The sequence below is a fragment of the Plectropomus leopardus genome, chromosome 18 (assembly GCF_026936395.1).
Source record: "Plectropomus leopardus strain MGB_pleo_1.0 chromosome 18, ASM2693639v1, whole genome shotgun sequence".
Taxonomy (NCBI): Eukaryota; Metazoa; Chordata; class Actinopteri; order Perciformes; family Serranidae; genus Plectropomus; species Plectropomus leopardus.
In genome coordinates, this window is record NC_142193.1 from 11,104,096 (window position 1) to 11,121,647 (window position 17,552).

Consider the following 17,552-nt stretch of genomic DNA (forward strand, 5'->3'; position numbering starts at 1 on the left):
ACGACGATTGTCGACGTAAATGTCATTCGGCTAAAAGTAATCATAAAATATGGCTCAAAGAAATGACCATATCGCGTATAAACATTATAAGATGAGAGATATAATGAGCCGTTAACAGAAGGGGGTATAGCTCAGTGGTAGAGCATTTGACTGCAGATCAAGAGGTCTCCGGTTCAAATCCGGATGCCCCCTTCAAATCTGTTTCTTTTCATGAATCTACTTCGATTACAAGAAAACATGATTTTTATAACTATATGAAATCACGTTAATGGCTGCTGTGACAGTCATTTTTACTGTATATAGGCTCCATCGATAAGATCACAAACAGAAAGAGAAACTTATATATACTACTACAGCATATCCTACACTATCTATAGAATAGCCTATTATGTCTATATAATTTTTTTTCTGCTGTGATGCCAAAACCAGCAGCTGTTAATAAGAGTGTTCACTAGACACACATATTTTTGTCATTAGTGTTACTGCAGGTATAATCCACCCCTCACTAAAATGCTATGAATGGCTAGTTGAAACAAAGAATATCACAGCTACAGGGTAGACAACACACCCACTGCATATTTGTAAAATCAATATTTATTTAAACATTTTATACAATACAATACATACTTAAATATGACTCATTGTCCTTAGCAGCTAGCTCATTTTTCTATTCAGGTAAATAGTTCAAGAGCTTTGTTTTATTTACAATAAATTACTAAACATGTTAAAACAGTCCTGTTGTTCAATGGCATCAATTACAATTTTATACATCAGGTGCAGACTTGAATCCCATAATAGCAGTTTTGGAGGCCACCGGGGATATAGTATGTGCTTTAGTTTCCTCTTAGCTGTGTTTAAGTCTTCCATTACAGAGGCTTAATACTAGGCAGCTACTGAACTGAGGCTGTGATTGGAGAGCTGTTTTGTGACCAGTGAGGTACTAAATTCAGTTGTTGTAGCGGAAGTAGTTCAGGTTAATTGGGAAATAACATAATCAGTGACAAGAATCAACAATAAAAGGTCAAAATGAGATCATGATTGTCATGCTCAAAGTTTAAAGGCACAGTTCAGATTTTCTAAAAGGGGGTTGTATAGAAGGGTACTTATCTGTAGTCAGTGTATTAGGCTACATACAGTGGATGTCTGTCTGCATGCCCCCAAATTGGAGAAGTGGCAGGAGTGCCAACATGGAAGCAATGCACTGCTAAGGATAGGGGGTAGAAGCACGTATTTTTGCAGTCTTAAAAAAAGTCCCACCCAAAATACCTATAACAGTTAAAGAGTACGCTATATTGAGAGTATGTTCATCTATGCTTTGTCAAAGACCCCAGACCCAAGAAAAAACAGTAAATTAACATCACTGTGCACTAATGCTGCTGGTCCAGTGCTGCTTCATTTAGTAAGTTAGTCAGTGTTATAGTGTGACTTTCGTGAATTCAAACTATCTTTTAAATGCCAAAGACACAAAATATAACAAACAAACTACACAAAGTAGTGGTAGACCAGCAGCTCCTGTGTTAAAAGATGTTAAATCACTGTTTTTCTTAACAGAGTCTGGTTTGAAGAGAGCAATAAAAGGGCTTTGGTTCCCCCATAGTAAAGTACTAATGTCGTGAAAAAAATCTAAATATAGCATACAGTTACCTGATATTGATTTTTTTTACTTCAGACTTTTTTAGGTGGCTAAAATTCATTTTGCTGCTACCCCCATCCACAGCAATACATTACTTAGCTTCATGTCAGCACTCCTGTCTGCTTCTCCAAATTGGGGGCGTGCTGACTGACATCTCATGTATTTGAAACACTGACTATGGATAAGGACCTCACACAACCCCACTTCAAAAAATCTGAACTATCCCTTTAATGTGTAGGCACAGGAGGAACGACAGGGTGCGGTATTAGGCTTAAACATTCAAATATTTGGAAAAATAACCCTTTATCCATAAAATATATGCTTTAACGTTATCAATTATAATTTGTGATCTATCTGCCTCAAATGTTGGTTTGTTACATCTTTGGTACAACTTGTTCAGTTCTAGAAATAAGAGGTTCTTGTTCCTCGATTAACCCCAGTACAATGACAGAAACCCACTAAGACCAGACTGGAATGTGATATTACGGGTCAGGTAGGATCTCTAACACAAATGGTGCACCTCTTTACATTGGAAACTTACAGTAAATGAACATAAATATGCTACAATTGTGTACATCTTTGGAACCAAAACTGAGAAAAAACTTGCCTTTTAATTAAGATTATTAAAATATAACCAAGCTGAGTTCTGGAGTCCGAATTTACTGGTATTTGGTGTATCGTCTCTAAGATCACCCAGGTTTCTCTACCACTCATCCAAACTGGGGCCTCACACATCCAACAGCTCATACTGTTGGTGTGGCGAGGCCAGCTCTGTCACAGACGCCATGTTCACAGGACTTTGCCCCAAAACGCTGTAAATAATTCTGACACTTTGGCCACTGCAGTGCACTTCGAGGTTGGCTCAGTTTCAGGAAGTTTGATCCACGTAGAGTGTGCTCTAGTTCACGACAACCTTTGACTTCATCCAGTCCAGACTGGCAGGTAGACTGGGAGAGAGAGGAGGGAAAGACAGAAGCAATTTTGAGTAACAAGAAGTGGCTGTTAAAGTATTTTTTCTGTTGACTCACACATAATAACATCAGACAGAGAGAGAAAGCGTGAGGTGTGTCAAGACTCACCCCTCTCCCGTCAGGCCGCAGCAGGCTTGAACATGCCACGAGTGCGTGGAGATGGAGTCGAGTGTGAGGCACTGGGAGATCTCTGCCGCTGTCATCGAGCCCTTCACATCCTGTTTATTGGCCAAAACGAGAACAGCGGCATTCTGTAGGTCCTAAAATATATAAGAAAAGAGTTTGGTTATATGCTGCTTCAAATATTAATTGATATTTATAGAGATGAAAAATTTCCATCAGAAAACCCCAAAAATGACCCCGGGTCAACTTTTGAGAACAAAGAAGAGCAACATCAGCGGAACATTTTGACACATGTCAACACGCTGACTCACGCAGTCTGAGCTGAAACTTCCTCATCGTGTTGTGTCATGGGTTTGGAACCCGTGGTGCAATCAGTCACTGAAAGCAAGAGTGCGTCTCAGATCGCAACACACGAAAAGCTGACATGAGCAGTTTCACCGATAACTATAGACTTTTACGTCACTTCGCGAAAACCAATCCTGCCACAGTGCTGGAAAGTAACCAAGTAAAAATTACTTAAGCACTGTACTGCAGTACAATTTTGAGGAATTTAGACTTTTTTTTTTTTACCCCACTACATTAATGTAATAACTTAAGTTACTTTGTGGATTAAGATTGATATATAAAAAAAATCAACTATTACATAACAATGTATTATTACCATTTAAGATAAAACATACATTATTTATCATTGGGGGAAAGTTCACAAGGTACCCAGTAGTATATTAAGTATCACAATTAACCCCATCAACTCCAACTTTTAAGTAATCTAAACATTTGATTATCAGTTATTAGAATCCTGGGCAGTGATATTGATATATACCAAATATGCTCAAAATGTCCTCCCAATATGTTGATAAGAAACATAAACATTTTGCTATGCTATGAAAGGCAACCATGCCCCACCTTCTGAAATAATCATTAGAAAATGTAATCATAATCATAAATAAACTGATCCAATAGCCATTATTATTAGGGCAACCTGTTCTTATGGTGTGTTGCAGCTCTGTGAGTGGTTTGTACCGCAGCAGAAACTGTTGCTCAGGTGCTGCGTTAGTGAAATCATTGTCAAACACTGTGCCGTTTCTCTGTTTCATTTCCTTTAAAATGTTTTAAAAAGTGGAAAACTAGAATGTAATATGAGTGCTATATGGGCTATATCACTATGAATTGTTACAGTTTTTGTTAAGTGTTAGTATGTCAAAAAAAAGTAATTAAAAGTCACATTGTGTGCACTTTTCCTTTGCAGCCCTCAATCATATGCTGGCTTCCAAAATTGGCACTCAGTCATCAAAACTTTCACGACCTCTGATCGAAGATTTGTGTTTAAAAAATTCTTTGAAACATAACTTACATTATTCCAAAAAAAGACTGGGCCATTTTGCATCATGACTACTTTTACTTTTGGTATTTCTAGAATATTTTGACTGAAGTGAAATTTTGAATCTCATTTAATGTTAAGAGTGATGCGTGGTAAAACACCTGGATCATAATGATTATAACCATTAAACTAACACACATCTGTCAACACAGCTGGATTTGTACCTCATGTGCGAGCATCCGGTGCAGCTCTTCTTTAGTGACAGTGAGGCGTTCACGGTCGGTGCTGTCCACCACCAGAATGACAATCTGAAAGAGCCACAATTTGTCATTAGCAATACAGTCAACATACAATATCTCATATTATTATAGACGAAAAGGACACAAGACACCTGCTGCAGACGTTATATATATCATCAATAATTATGTAACAGTGATAAGTGACTTTATCAACACAGGGAGCAGGTGAAGATAAAAATGAGCTTATATGAATTAATGTGCGAGTGCTCAGTCAGCACAAATGCTTTCTGTTTCTGTCTTTACCTTTGAATATAAAATGTCACACCTGCAAGTGTCAACCATAAGCTATATTTGTATTTCAAATGATCAATTCTTGCTGAAAGATAACAAAGCAACAATTTCTTTTGGTGTTTTTGGGAACACAAGAGAGAAACTTCAAAACTTATATTTTAACTTATATTTTTGACTTTTATGATTTCCTTTTAACCGATGAAGAATGTTTCAGTATTGTATGTCTTGTTCTGCACATACAGTGGAGCTGAAGACAGAAAGTGATCCATGTACCTCTGTGTTGCAGTAGTACGAGTACCAGCTGGCCCGAAGACTCTCCTGTCCTCCAATATCCCAAATCAAGAAGTGTGTTTTACGTACAGTGATCTGCTCAACGTTGCTGCCAATAGTTGGGGATGTGTGGACGGCTTCCTTTGTCAGACTGTTTGTGTTAGGGAAAAAACACATTGTAAATACACATACTAGCTGATTTTAAACTAATATGACACTGGTATAGCCTCAGAAAATAAAAAAATCACTTACAACTGATAGAGGATGGTTGTCTTTCCAGCATTGTCCAAACCCACAATGATAACTTTGTGGTCTGAAGGGAAAATTAAACAACAACACAAAAAGACATTTAAACTTTTAACCATGATTTGTTCTCATTTGAACTCTCAAATGTGGAGTTGCATAATTTGTTTCAGCCCATCACAAGACAAATAAACACACAGATAAGATAATGTGGCTTATCCACAGCAGAGTTATTACATCACCGCACAGCAATTATACCAGCTCTCATACTGTACATAGTTTGACTGTAAATCAGAATACTGTAAATGTAAAGAGAAAAAATAATATATTATATTTGCTGAGAGGAACTACATATTATGACTACTTCTGATAGGCTATGATGTTTATTTAGTCTATTTAGGCCTGCAATTTATAATTTAGGAATATTTACTCCCTTACCGATTTAAAATGCTTAAATGACAGCTGACAAACAACATAAACTGCTAAACAGTAAAATGAGTGAAATGATCTTAATCTTACCTCTGTCACCAAACACAGCCATCATCTTGGTCAAAAGGAACCCCATGTCCAACAAGTGTGTGAGAGAGATGAGCGATAAATACAATAGAAATCCAGTAAGATTCCTGCTGGGGACAAACTTCAGTGTCGGTGAACAGCTGACTGGTGGACAGCCTCAAATGTCTTCATCTAATATCGCTTTTCACTTCTGCATAGCATTAGTGGGTGGTGCTTTTTAGAAACAAAGTCTGTGGTCTTTTTCAGTCGAATGAGTCACGGACAAACGGCATAGTAGTGATGCGTTCAGGTATTGTGGGAAACGTCTGAATCACGCACGTAAGGGGCCCCTCTGGAAAGATGTAAACACTGAAGTTTATTACACCTACAGGTGAAGCTAATATTGCCTAGTTAGCACACCAGGCCTACAATAAATCCTAAGGGACTGTAGGGGTCATAGTAGGGGTCGACTGAGGTATGTCTTTTTTATATGCATGACCCTTCACCATGATAAATGGAGGGCTTATGGAGATTTTTAGAGGAAACATACCTTTAAAACCTACTTTGGGGTTTTGGGGTTCATTTACAAAACAGAAGCATTTAAATGAATGTCCCACCCCTAAGTCCAATCAGAAAACAAATTACCCCCACGAAAAGCTCCATATATTACAAACAGTCCCTAGCTTCATGAAAATGATACCCTTTGAAACCTAAACCTAGACCTTAAAAAAATCATGAAAATGACAATAAAATTACCTAAAAAAAGGTTTCAAAGGGTTAAAACTAAGGGTAGACAATTGGCTATTACTTATGCTTATGCCAATAGGCTATTTCACATTTAAAAAATGGAATTAAATGTAGAGGTTGTATATGACATTAATGGAACGCATCCATTAGTCTACTAAGGCAATTGTTATATATATTATTATTTATATATAAACTGATATATATTAAGCCATCGTTATTATCAGCTGTCTTTTTAAAATTTTATTTTTGCCTCATTGAATAGGCAATGCTTATAAAAATAATAACACTAGACAAACAAGGAAAAAAAGAAATTAGCAATATTTTTAATGGAGCTGAAGGTTTATTTAAATCAACATTTTGTTTAGGATGAAAACATTATTATTTTTTTTTTTTTAAGTGTAGGCTTAGCAGCTTAACTTTTGTTTTTAGTGGGCTATTTTTTCCGACATTATCCATAAAAGTCCAGCCAGTATCAGGTCAGTGCTTCCGGTTTCCTTAACTTGAATGAAATGTAGGCTGTTTCAAATCCTGCCTCTCACATCTCAGTAGTCGGAGTTTATTGAGGAGCCTTGAAGGCAGCATACAACACAGGCGTTTCTCCGACAGAGGGCGTGGACTGATGACGCAGCTAATGACACACATGTCCAGTCCATATATGGAGAGAGAGCTCACGTTCCTTCCTCCGTGGTTTACAGGGACTTTATCAGGAAGCAACAGAAAGCAAAACAGAGTATAAGAGGAAACCCCCAAAATTTCCATTGATCAGGCTGTCCAGGTATTTTGCAACTAGTACTAGTTCCTGTTCCCTTTCTCAGCCAGACTTATGGCTAAAACAACAAACACTTCGTTTTGCGTCATTTATTTTTTTTCTTTAGATATCAAATATTTCCTCAAAACTACTGTGTTAACTACTAACTTATAATTATTAAATAGAAAGTACTGGTTGCAAAAACAGCAATGACTTTTAACGAAATGTGTTTTAGCTTTCTGTCACAAAGACCTTCTTTAGAGTATTTTTTCATCACCTTAAGTATGTCTCTTTTATTTTATTTTATATTTTATTATTATTATGTCCTGACTTATTATTGTCATTTCTTTTTGCTCTGGAAAGTACTTCATAATTTAAAATTTAACACATAAACATACTCAAGCAAGTCCCGTACTTGTCTATAGTTTTGAGGTATTTGTACATAGTTTTACTTGATCATTTCTCTTTTGCTGCTTAATATTTCTGCCCCACTACATTTCAGTAGGAATATTGGACATTTAACCATATTACAAGTATTTAACCCACATACAGTAACTATCTACTATCTTGATTTAGGATTTATCATTATTAATATAAAATAAATATTCTAAATATGAAGATTTCTTTAAACTGGTTAACAGTATATAAAGTATATAACATTAGCTGCACATTGACATACTGTAACAGTAGTATGCACATGTAAATCTATTCCAATCATATAATATTCTTAAATTTAAAACACTCTAAAAGAGGCCACTTACTTTAAATACATTAAGTTAATTTGAATGTAAGACTTTTACTTGTCACAAAATAAATTTAAACTGTGGTATTTTTTCTTCAGATACAGTAAATGACAAGTACACTTCTTAACTGTCAGAACTCATGTGGCACTCTCTGTACTCTGGACGCTTGCCGTCACACCTTGTTATTTAAGGCTCACGTTCAGCTTTCAAATGGAAACCACACTCTTGTTTGTGACATTTCCGCCACTGCAGATGATGAGATGACAAAAGTATGATTACTAAAACCACATCCTGGATACAGCTGCTCTTTAACTTCAGTCTTTTTCTTACTGTGATTCCTCCATGACGAGAATACTCTGCAGGTGTGATCAACTGTGCTGCAATTAGAGAGGAGGGTTGAGGAGTTAACAGTTTCCATGGATGCAAATAAAGAAACAATTAAGTGATGAAGATGCTTCATGTTATTTTCCTATGCCAAGTTTTGTTGATGCACGTTACAGCAGAAACTACAATTGTGGCTTTTTGTGACAGGTTTACACCCATCAAAGCGCCCTGGACAGGTTCAACAGGCAGGGTTATATAAGGGTTTTAAAAGTAGACACAATATGATTATGTGATCATCTTTTGTTGTAATTATAACGTGAATGTGATAATGAAGATGTAGTTTGAGCTCAAGAAGAAACTAGAATTACTGCTCTGTGGTTGTCCTATGTTGTCATCATTACCTCGACCTTTAACAACCAAATTCTAATCAGTTCTTTCTTGAGTCCAAGTGGATGTTTGTGCCAGATTTGTGGAAACTACCTCAAAGGCCTTGGGACATTGCATTCATGAGAATGAGATGGATGCAAGGTCACAGTGGCCATGACCTTTGACCACCAAATTGTAACCATTTCATTGTTAAAGCCTAGGTGGATGTTTTTGCCAAATTTGAAAAAAAAAAAAAAAATCCTCTAAGGTGGTCTTAAGATATCATGTTCACAAAAATGACACAGACAAGGTCACAGTGACCTTGACCTTTCATTACAAATTTCTAATCAGTTCATCACTGAGTCACAGTGGACGTCTGTGCCAAATTTGAAGAAATTCTCTCAAGGCGTTCTTGAGATGTCCCAATAATAAGAATGGGATGGACAGCTCAAAAACATGACCACTCTCCTATTCTTGGCACAGAGGCACACTAAAGAGGAGCTGACTCCTCAAGTTTCCCCTGAACTAAAATCTCTTTATGTCCTTAGAAACATAAAAGGCAACACTTCTAATAAATATCAAACTCTTCACATGCAGTTTCTGCATTTTTTAAATCTGTCTTCACATCTCATGAAGTGACACAATGGCATTTTCTGATTAAATTTTTAATTAAAATACGAATTTATCCACAGATTAAAAATGAAAGGCAGAAAAAGCAAAATGTAGCTACAATCAGGCACCAATGATACATGTTATTTCATATTTTTAACAATTGCGATAACGCAACAATAACATTATTTACTGATCATTATTTAATATTTATTTATTCAACTGAAGACGGGCAGGCTATAGCAGCCCACCAAAGACATTCATGGATTCTCCATTAAAGATAACTGAGTACTGATCCTACACCCCCACCCCACTTGATACTCCTCTCACTACCTCACAAGAACTGAAGATTTAAAATAAAATAAAAAACAACAAAAAAACATTGCAAATGTCCACAGGAAAAAACAACACTAATTCAGTCAGAAATCAAGAGTAAGAAGAGAGTGGCATTTAATATCAGACAAGCTAGCTGTTTGGGTGGAAGTTGAGAGTGATTAACCGCACACACAAGTACTTTTTTTATATAACCATTAGCCCCGAAAAACAGACGACGAAGCTGGTGCAAAAAAACGACATGTGCAGGAGCGACAGCACGGGCTACGGTGCAGAGTAGCCACGAGGAGACACAAAGAGACACAGATATGGTATGAAAACGAGTGTAACAAGAGTTAAGACATCCCACCATGGCAGTGGTGGACATGGCTTGGCGAGACATTCCGGCACTTGTGATTCTTGAAATAAGGGTGTTTTAGGGTGCGAGTGACTAAGGCAGGACACTTTATTCACACAACTGCAGTGCTGCTTTGAATCCGCACCACATTAGAGAACAAATGAATACTGCGGGCGCCCCGCTGCGCCTGCGAAGAAGAGGAAAAACAGAAACGGGACGACTGGGTCAGACAGTTGGGTACAGTGGCTGAACCAGGTCAGGGAGGAAGTAAACGTCTTTGGAGTGTACTCTCATTAAGCTGACATGACCGGAGCAACATCGATAAATTGTCGTGTTCAAATATGGCAACTTCTCCACCAGCTTTTTTTTAAGGTCTGGGTGATAAGGACGTGGAGGTGAGAGACTCTTAACGTCTGGATCTCAGTTTTACCCCTGAAATCCAAAAGCACTGAGTGAGATTAAAGAGAAACCCTGACACTGGACATGGGGACGGTGACATTTGACCCTGTTTAAGACTGCAGAGGACAGACATGACGGACTACAGCTCTACCAGCCTTCACACTACAACTGAAGGAGAGATTGAGTCGTACAGATCACAATCAGAGATTCACAATCGTTAACAATTACTGTCCTCGTGCTGTCAGTATAGAAATCCATGATATTCATGCAGTATTAACAAAGGAAACAAAAAAACAGACCAATATTATTTTTTCTAAATAAACTGAATTGCAAGAAGAAGTTGATGAGAATGGCATCTGGCAGTTGATGTTTTTCTTTACATTGTACTGGGATGTAAACAGATTAATTTGTTAGCCCGACTGGCGTGGCCCCAAACCCAAACTTGAGTTCCTTCTGAACCCTCCCCGCCTCCCTCCCCTCATCTTTCAGTCTGCCCGGTAGCTTCCTCGCCTCTGTGGTATGATGCGTGTTCAGCGGATGTAGACGTCCCGCCCCCAGTCATCCTGGTTCTTGTTGCGGCTCATGTTGGCCCCGGTGTCCACAGGGTCCTGGCAGTAACGCTCCCTCAGTTTGGCACGTCCGTGCGGCTGCGTCTGGCTCGGTATCGGAGGATGGTTCAGGTTTTCCTGGTCCGGCTCTGCGCCCTCGTCTTCCCAGGATGCCTGTCTGCCGTGATGCTGCGCCAGGTGGAGGCGGCTGCCCCCGCCGCCTCGGTATGGCTCGGGCTCTTCGTAGGGGTCAGTCTCAATGTCCATGCAGGAGTCGCCGGCCTCGGTGTAGGCGGAGTCCCGGCTGCCCTGCGTCTCAGAGTCGAAGGTGTCTTGCCGTGACAGACCCCGGCCGCTCCCTCCCCGTAGCTGGCCGCGAGAGGAGCGCAGGTACGTTTGCTGCTGCTGCTGCTGCTGAGATTTTCCTCCCAGGTCTGTCTGATACTCATGCAGGGTGCCACTGCCGCCACACTCTGTCAGAGGCCCTTCCCGCTTCTGCTCACCGTGCACCAGGTACGGCCCCTGCAGCCAGCCACAGCCATGCCACACAGCAACCATGCAGAGACACAAACAGCACAGCGAAACCAAACTGTCAGTGGTTAGTCAGCAGGGTGAGCACGAGGTAGGGTGCGTGCACACACACACACACACACACACACACACACACACACACACACATGTTCCAGCTCAAGGAGCATTAGTGTTCATGACTGACATTAATATATTTTTTTTTACACGGCTTTCTTTGACTCTGGCAGAGGCAATATAATCACTTTTTGAAAATGTAATGTGTATTTTCTCCAGCATGAACATCTAAAAACGACTAGATACTTGTTATATATTTCTTTGAGTTATGTACTTAAGGCATCCCCAGTGTTTTCAACAATTTTCAAATCCAAAATAATCTGTCGTTTAAATCCAGGACACAGTCTGTCATTTGGTCAGTCAGTGGCATCATATTTCTTTTGCACGTGCACATGCATCAGGGTTGTGACTTTCTGCCAGAGGTACTCATAAAATGACTTATTATCCAATTTAAAGCCACATTTTTTACACTTTGTAGATCTTGGTCACTTTTTACTATATGTTTCAAACGAAAGAAGAATTTTAGTTGTCGGTCATCTGGATCTTAAGTTATCAGAGTAACAAGCTGAGCAAACGTTATCAGCAGCTCAGCTCCAGACCCTGCTGTGCCGAACAGCATTGGAGAAAGAGAGATTTTATATTCTGTGTTTTTACCAGTTTAAAGTACCAGATCTGTTTGTTTTGGAGAGGAAGAGACCTCAGCAGATAATTTGACTCCAGGTAAAAACACCCAAAATGTCTGGATCTTAAGTTATCAGAGAACAAAGGTGAGACCCTCCGTGATGTTGGAGAAACACTGCTTTTTACACAAAACTACTTAATTCAGTGTTTCTACTGTAATTATTCACCTGGTCTGTTTGTTCTGGAGAGGAGGGAGAGACCTCTGCAGATATTTTGGCTCCCGGTCAAAATGGCCTAAACTATGAAAACTGCAGGAATCCTAACTGGAAGAGCCTTGCTGTGATGATGGCATTGCTCTGTCTTTTTTATTATGGTTTTGACTGAGAGACCCCTGGCAGCAGAAAATTACATTAAGTATGTTTAAATCAATACTTTGTGTCACATTACTGTTTTCTTTAGTAAGTAGCCATGTAATAAGAGGGATAATGTACAGCATCACCCCGTTGGTGTTTATTTCTCAATGATGACCTGGTCGCTGTACGTGATCTTGTACATAACACACACACACACACACACACACACACACACACACACACACACACACACACACACTTCAGATTTTCACTGTATGCACACACACTGACTCAAAAACACAAGCACATACAGTAATTACTCAATTAGTTAAACTGATTAGTTGTACTAATTGATTGTTTTAGGATCAAGATACCTACCTGCAAACACACACAAGCAGTTACTCAACAAGCACACTGAATAGCTAACGTAACAACAGTGCCACCTTCTGGCTGTTTGACCTCATGGCAGAGAAAAGCAGATATATCAATACCACTATCAAATGATTACGTAATCATTTGAACTGCAGCACATGATGTTCACACTGAAAGCATTTGATGTGAATTAAGATTTGAAGTGCAGCTGGCTCTTATGTTTTTGGGGTTATTTGTGTTGTCTCTATAATGACAGCCTCAATAAAAATGGTAGAGGGAGATATAAAACATGTTTCCAGCCATTTGGTGCAAAACTGTTGCTCGGGTGCCATACTGTGACACACAAAAACATCTCTGACAGCATGCGACTCATCATAAGTAATGTGCGGCCAGTAGTGACTAAGGAATAGAGACACAGCTGATTAGTACTTTGCTGTTAGAATGGCTATAAAAAGATTAACATGGACAGATTGTTAGCAACAGCCTCCACCAAACTAAGCGTTTCTGTTTGAAGAGGTGGACATGACTTGCTGTTTTCAGGGGCGGTACCATGGCAACACGGAGGAGGACAGCAAACTGGATTCAGCCTCCCGAGAAGAAAAAGTGCAGGAGAAAGGAGGCCACAGAGCTAAAGAGGGCAGGGTGGGGTGGGGGCAGCAGGTATCATTTTACTCTTGATTACAGCAAATGGAGGGGGCCCCAACAGCAGAGGTGTCTTATGGGTTACTCCTTAAGTCCAGAGTGGTTTGAGTTGAGCAGCTCTCACGGTTTAGAAAGTGCAGGGAAGTAAACGCTGACCTGCTAACATACAGACTACGTAATCTTTCGTGTGGGTGTTCTAACAGTTCGTGTGTGTGAATTATTTGGCTCATTTTTGTGTGTTTGTGTATCTGTGTTGTGTTTCTATATACAGCATAAACATGGTTTTAATGCACTTTTCCGTCAGGGTAAAGAGAGCAGGCCACTGGGCTGAGGTTGAGTTGCCGTAGTCCCCCCCACCCCCACCCCCACCCGCACCCGTCTCTGCTGGACTTCAGAGAGCATGTTCTTCCTCTTTCCCCTCATTGGCTACAGCACCGTCCAAGTCAGGCCACAGATCCATATTTCTGCGCAGGGAGGTGAGCACCTGTACCTGCAGGTTGGAGACGGGCTCAGGGGAGGCGGCCAGGGCTGCCGTAGCCATGGTGCGGTTCAGCAGAGGGTTTGGAGGGTTGCTGCTCGGGGGATGTGTCGCCTTCCAGTACGCCTCCAGATAGTCGGCCAGGTGCTCACAGGCGTCCTCCAGCTGGTTCTCATCCAGGATGATGTCAAACAGTTCCTGTACATGAATAAAATAATCAACTGTTGGTTTTACCAAACCTTTTTGTCTTGTTTTAACAGTTCTAGGGAACTTTTAGATCTGTTACTGTTAGCAAAACTCACAGGTGGACACTGGGCCAACTTGTCTGCTGCCACCATCTGCACATTTAGGTGTTTAGCCTGGGACTTCCCCCTGGACTTGATGAGCCTCTGGAGGACCTGCAGGGAGATCACAGCACTTAAATAACAAATCATTCAAATGCATAGTGTAGGTAAGGATTATTTGAGTTTTTTCCATGTTTTTGTGTAATATACTACCAAACAGATCAGAACAAGAGATGGTCAGGCACTCATAATAACATTTTGGGCCTGACAGTGGCAAAAACAAGCACTTTTAATGGACAGAAATGATGCACAATTGCCTGTAAAGATTATATAGCAGCCTGTTCTGCCGCTGCAGCTCTCTCAATGCTGGACCAGTTTCAAATATAGTTGTCTCCATTAATCACTTAGACACAAACACATTGGGGAAAAAAGGGTCAAGGCAGAAAAATACAGAATTTTCCCTTTAGGGATTATAATATAATATATATCATCTGCTGCCATACCTTGGGTGAGGCTATTTTGATATAGACAATAATGGGAGCCAGGGAGGTCTTAGCCAGCTGAGAGGGGTGGTTGATGGTGTCTGCATCCAGAGCGACCAGCTGGAGGGTGCGGGCCAGCTCAAAGATACGCTCAATCTCACTCTGCACCTCCGCTGAAGACCCAGAACACAGATATGACAAGTCAGAACAGCAAGGCAACAAAACAACTGTGTGAACTACTTTTTCTCTTTGAGAAGATGCAGCGCTGTAGATCAGCCATAAGTACATGTTTGTAGTTTCTCATGCATGTTGAAGTTTTTGAAGAAAACACTTCCAAGCGTATGGATTAGATTGGATCACAGTTAAAAGTTCCATTTATGCACAGCTAAATGGAGCAGTGCAGCATCCTCATTCTGTTGCCACCTCCCAACATTCACAATTTCCTTACATGAATCTAATCTTTTTTATTTCAAAGGAAGGAGGCACTGAAGAATGAGATGCCTGTGGCACTTGTAATCACTAATAATAAGGACACAATTTCTCGCCATGTAAATAAAACGGAAAAAACACCCTAATCAAACAAATTATTAAGTGGAACATTAGTTGTTGTTAGCACTAATGGGCACAGCAGTAATTATTCTATCAGGTGAACTACTCAAGTCTGGACTGCTTGGGTGTTTTGTTTTCATTGTTCCTCAACAACAGCCTATAAGAGCTTGTTATTTAGCATTTCCAGCACACAGTCCCCCCAATTTTTTATCAGCTTCTTGACATGTAAAGAGAGAGATTAAAACCAAAAAACAGAATGTTCCTCGTCTGTCTGGTCAAACCTCAGCGCCTCCGAGGTGTGCGTGCTGCCAACCTGGCGGCAGACGGAGATAACGGGGGCAAGGCAATCTGCAGAGAGACAGGGCCTGCACACATTTCAGCAGCCTCGAGAGGGCTGAGGGATAGTGAATTAAAGCTGGAGGCAAAAAACCCCCCAAAAAAACCAGGACCTCCGCAGAGTGATGAGACATGAACTCTAACTCATATAAAGAAATGGGAGGAAAGGTTTCCATTAACCTCAACAAAGACTTGGACTTTTGCAAATTTGGATTTGACTGCAGAGAGAAGCTCGCTCCCCTGCCATGACTCGACAGAGTCCATGAAGCAAGGTCCTGCTTCCATGCAGACTATCCTTGAGTATGACTGCACACAGACAGTATATGGATAGGATTATATATGGAGGTCACAAAAGGCGTGAGAGCAATATGGAAAGTATCTGCTTCCATCTTTGCTCATTCTTGCTCACAGTTTAGAGCAGACACCAGTCGCCCTGCTGCCCTCCCACGGATTTCATCCCGCTTTGGTTTTGTAATCCTCTCCCTTTTTGTTAGAGACTACAGGCTGTCACACAGAAGTATGAGGAACAGAGAAACTGACAGGCAAGCAGACAGGCAGACAAACGATGTATGAGCAGATGATGAGAAGAAAAGGGGAGGGCGAAGAATTGAAAGACGCTACATTGTTTCGTTGCAAGGAGAGCATACGTACCCAGTACGTCTGAATCAAAATAGAGTGGAAGTAGAAGATGGGGGGCAGGAGAGGAGGGAAGATGGGTAGGTGAAGGGCAGAAAAGACAGGATGAAGAAAGAGAGAGGAGGCCAGATCAGACTCAGGCAGTCAGAGCAGGTAAATAAGGGAAAGAACATGATGTACAACGGTACCTCAACAATCTGCCCACCTTTACAGTCTGTAACATCAAACTACAGAATGTATTCACTAAATACACTTTCTGCAATCCTGCAGAAATCCAGACAGCTCTCAGATTCATTACAGTTCATTTGTAAAGTTAAATCATATGTTATCACAAAGATTTTAGCTGAGCCGGTCTAAATTACATTTATTATTTATAATATTTATATATCTGTGTAGATTTTTGTCATTATCTAACTCCTGCAGCATCGTGAAGACTGCCCACCTGCAGTTTTACAGTTTTTAATGTTAATGTTTTTAATTTTAAGCTGCAATACAGAGATGGTTATGCAAGTGACAAGTAACTCTGAAGTCTTTGCATTCAAGTCCAGACTTAAGTCCCAAGTCAAGACTAACAAGTCCTAAGTCAAGTCCTAAACTTTGAGTTTTGAGTCCTAATTATGCGCTCTTACCCAAATGTAATTTTAACAACAGAGTTATAACATATTAAATTTAAAAAAACATCATGACTGCTTTTTAAAATTTGTGTTTATTTGTTCAATACAGTTTGTTAAAACAGGTGTGACTGAACTTAATCTTTAAAAAGTAATGCTGCTGACATGTACTTTCATAGCAAATAGCACTATGAATCAGCATACTTTGTTGTATAATGTAGATGTAAATGTTGTAAAATAGTAGATATGTGTCTCTGATGTCAGACATGATGTCTCTGACCTCACCATACTTTTTAATGTTTGGGCTTATGAAAAGGTACCAAGTATTACAAGTCAAAAGGCTTAAGTCCAAGTGAAGTCAAAATCATTGGTGTTACAAGTCCAAGTTAGGTTGCAAATCTTGTCAAGCTGACTAAAGTCATCAAAGCTGCGATTAGAGTCTGACTCATGTCCGAGTCATTAGACTCGAGTCCACACCTCATCCTCAAAAACAGAATGAAACCTGTTCTCTATCTATCTGAGAAGAAATCTATCAATCCAACAAGAAATAAACACACTTAAAGCAAAAAAGATATGAAACACAGATAGTGAAACGTATTTAAATGAATGTTGGGCAACATGACGTGATAAACAGAAATGATCTCCACTGCAATATTGTTCTCATACTGAATTATCTGTCTAAATGGCAGTTTTTTTCTGGTTGTGGTTTGTGCACATCTGTTGTGGCTGTATGTCGTCTCACCCAGGCTGGAGCGGGTACTGGAGCGCTCGATGATGGTGTGTTTGCTGGGGTTGTTGAGGACTGAACGTTTGGCCAGGGAGATGTCCGCTGTCACTCGTGTGATGGATATCCTGAAATGGAT

General features: G+C 40.0%; 2 protein-coding genes and 1 non-coding gene across 5 annotated transcripts in view; 1 reads left to right on the forward strand and 2 right to left on the reverse strand.

Moving 5' to 3' along the window:
* Window positions 1-120: 120 nt before the first annotated feature.
* trnac-gca (transfer RNA cysteine (anticodon GCA)) lies at window positions 121-192 on the forward strand. The gene has a single exon. It is a non-coding gene; the product is annotated as a tRNA-Cys (tRNA).
* A 384-nt stretch (window positions 193-576) lies between these two features.
* On the reverse strand, window positions 577-5,873 carry arl5c (ARF like GTPase 5C). Its single transcript, XM_042505606.2, has 6 exons — window positions 5,611-5,873; window positions 5,101-5,161; window positions 4,852-4,999; window positions 4,273-4,356; window positions 2,713-2,864; window positions 577-2,580 (listed from the first exon to the last, which is right to left on the reverse strand). The coding sequence occupies exons 1-6, from the start codon at window positions 5,654-5,656 to the stop codon at window positions 2,532-2,534; spliced, it is 540 nt and encodes a 179-aa protein (XP_042361540.1). The 5' UTR covers window positions 5,657-5,873; the 3' UTR covers window positions 577-2,531.
* Window positions 5,874-9,163: 3,290 nt separating this feature from the next.
* The window catches only part of cacnb1 (calcium voltage-gated channel auxiliary subunit beta 1), a 40,732-nt gene continuing 32,343 nt past the window's right edge, over window positions 9,164-17,552 (reverse strand). For all 3 annotated transcript variants that reach the window (XM_042504312.2, XM_042504314.2, XM_088091075.1), the window contains 5 exons: window positions 17,432-17,541; window positions 14,579-14,730; window positions 14,094-14,189; window positions 13,804-13,989; window positions 9,164-11,262 (listed from right to left, as the gene is read on the reverse strand). In XM_042504312.2, the coding sequence (XP_042360246.2) occupies window positions 10,723-11,262; window positions 13,804-13,989; window positions 14,094-14,189; window positions 14,579-14,730; window positions 17,432-17,541 (1,084 nt within the window). In that variant the 3' untranslated portion in view covers window positions 9,164-10,722. The remainder of the gene's footprint in view (window positions 11,263-13,803; window positions 13,990-14,093; window positions 14,190-14,578; window positions 14,731-17,431; window positions 17,542-17,552) is intronic.

What these genes read in the sequence shown, in the direction of transcription:
- arl5c (XM_042505606.2), bottom strand. Translation starts at nt 5,656, where the DNA reads ATGGGGTTCCTTTTGACCAAGATGATGGCTGTGTTTGGTGACAGAG. An exon ending in CGTACTACTGCAACACAGAG is followed by an intron (nt 4,357 to 4,851) that starts GTACATGGATCA and finishes TGGCTCTTTCAG; the next exon opens with ATTGTCATTCTGGTGGTGGA. An exon ending in ACCGGATGCTCGCACATGAG is followed by an intron (nt 2,865 to 4,272) that starts GTACAAATCCAG and finishes TATATATTTTAG; the next exon opens with GACCTACAGAATGCCGCTGT.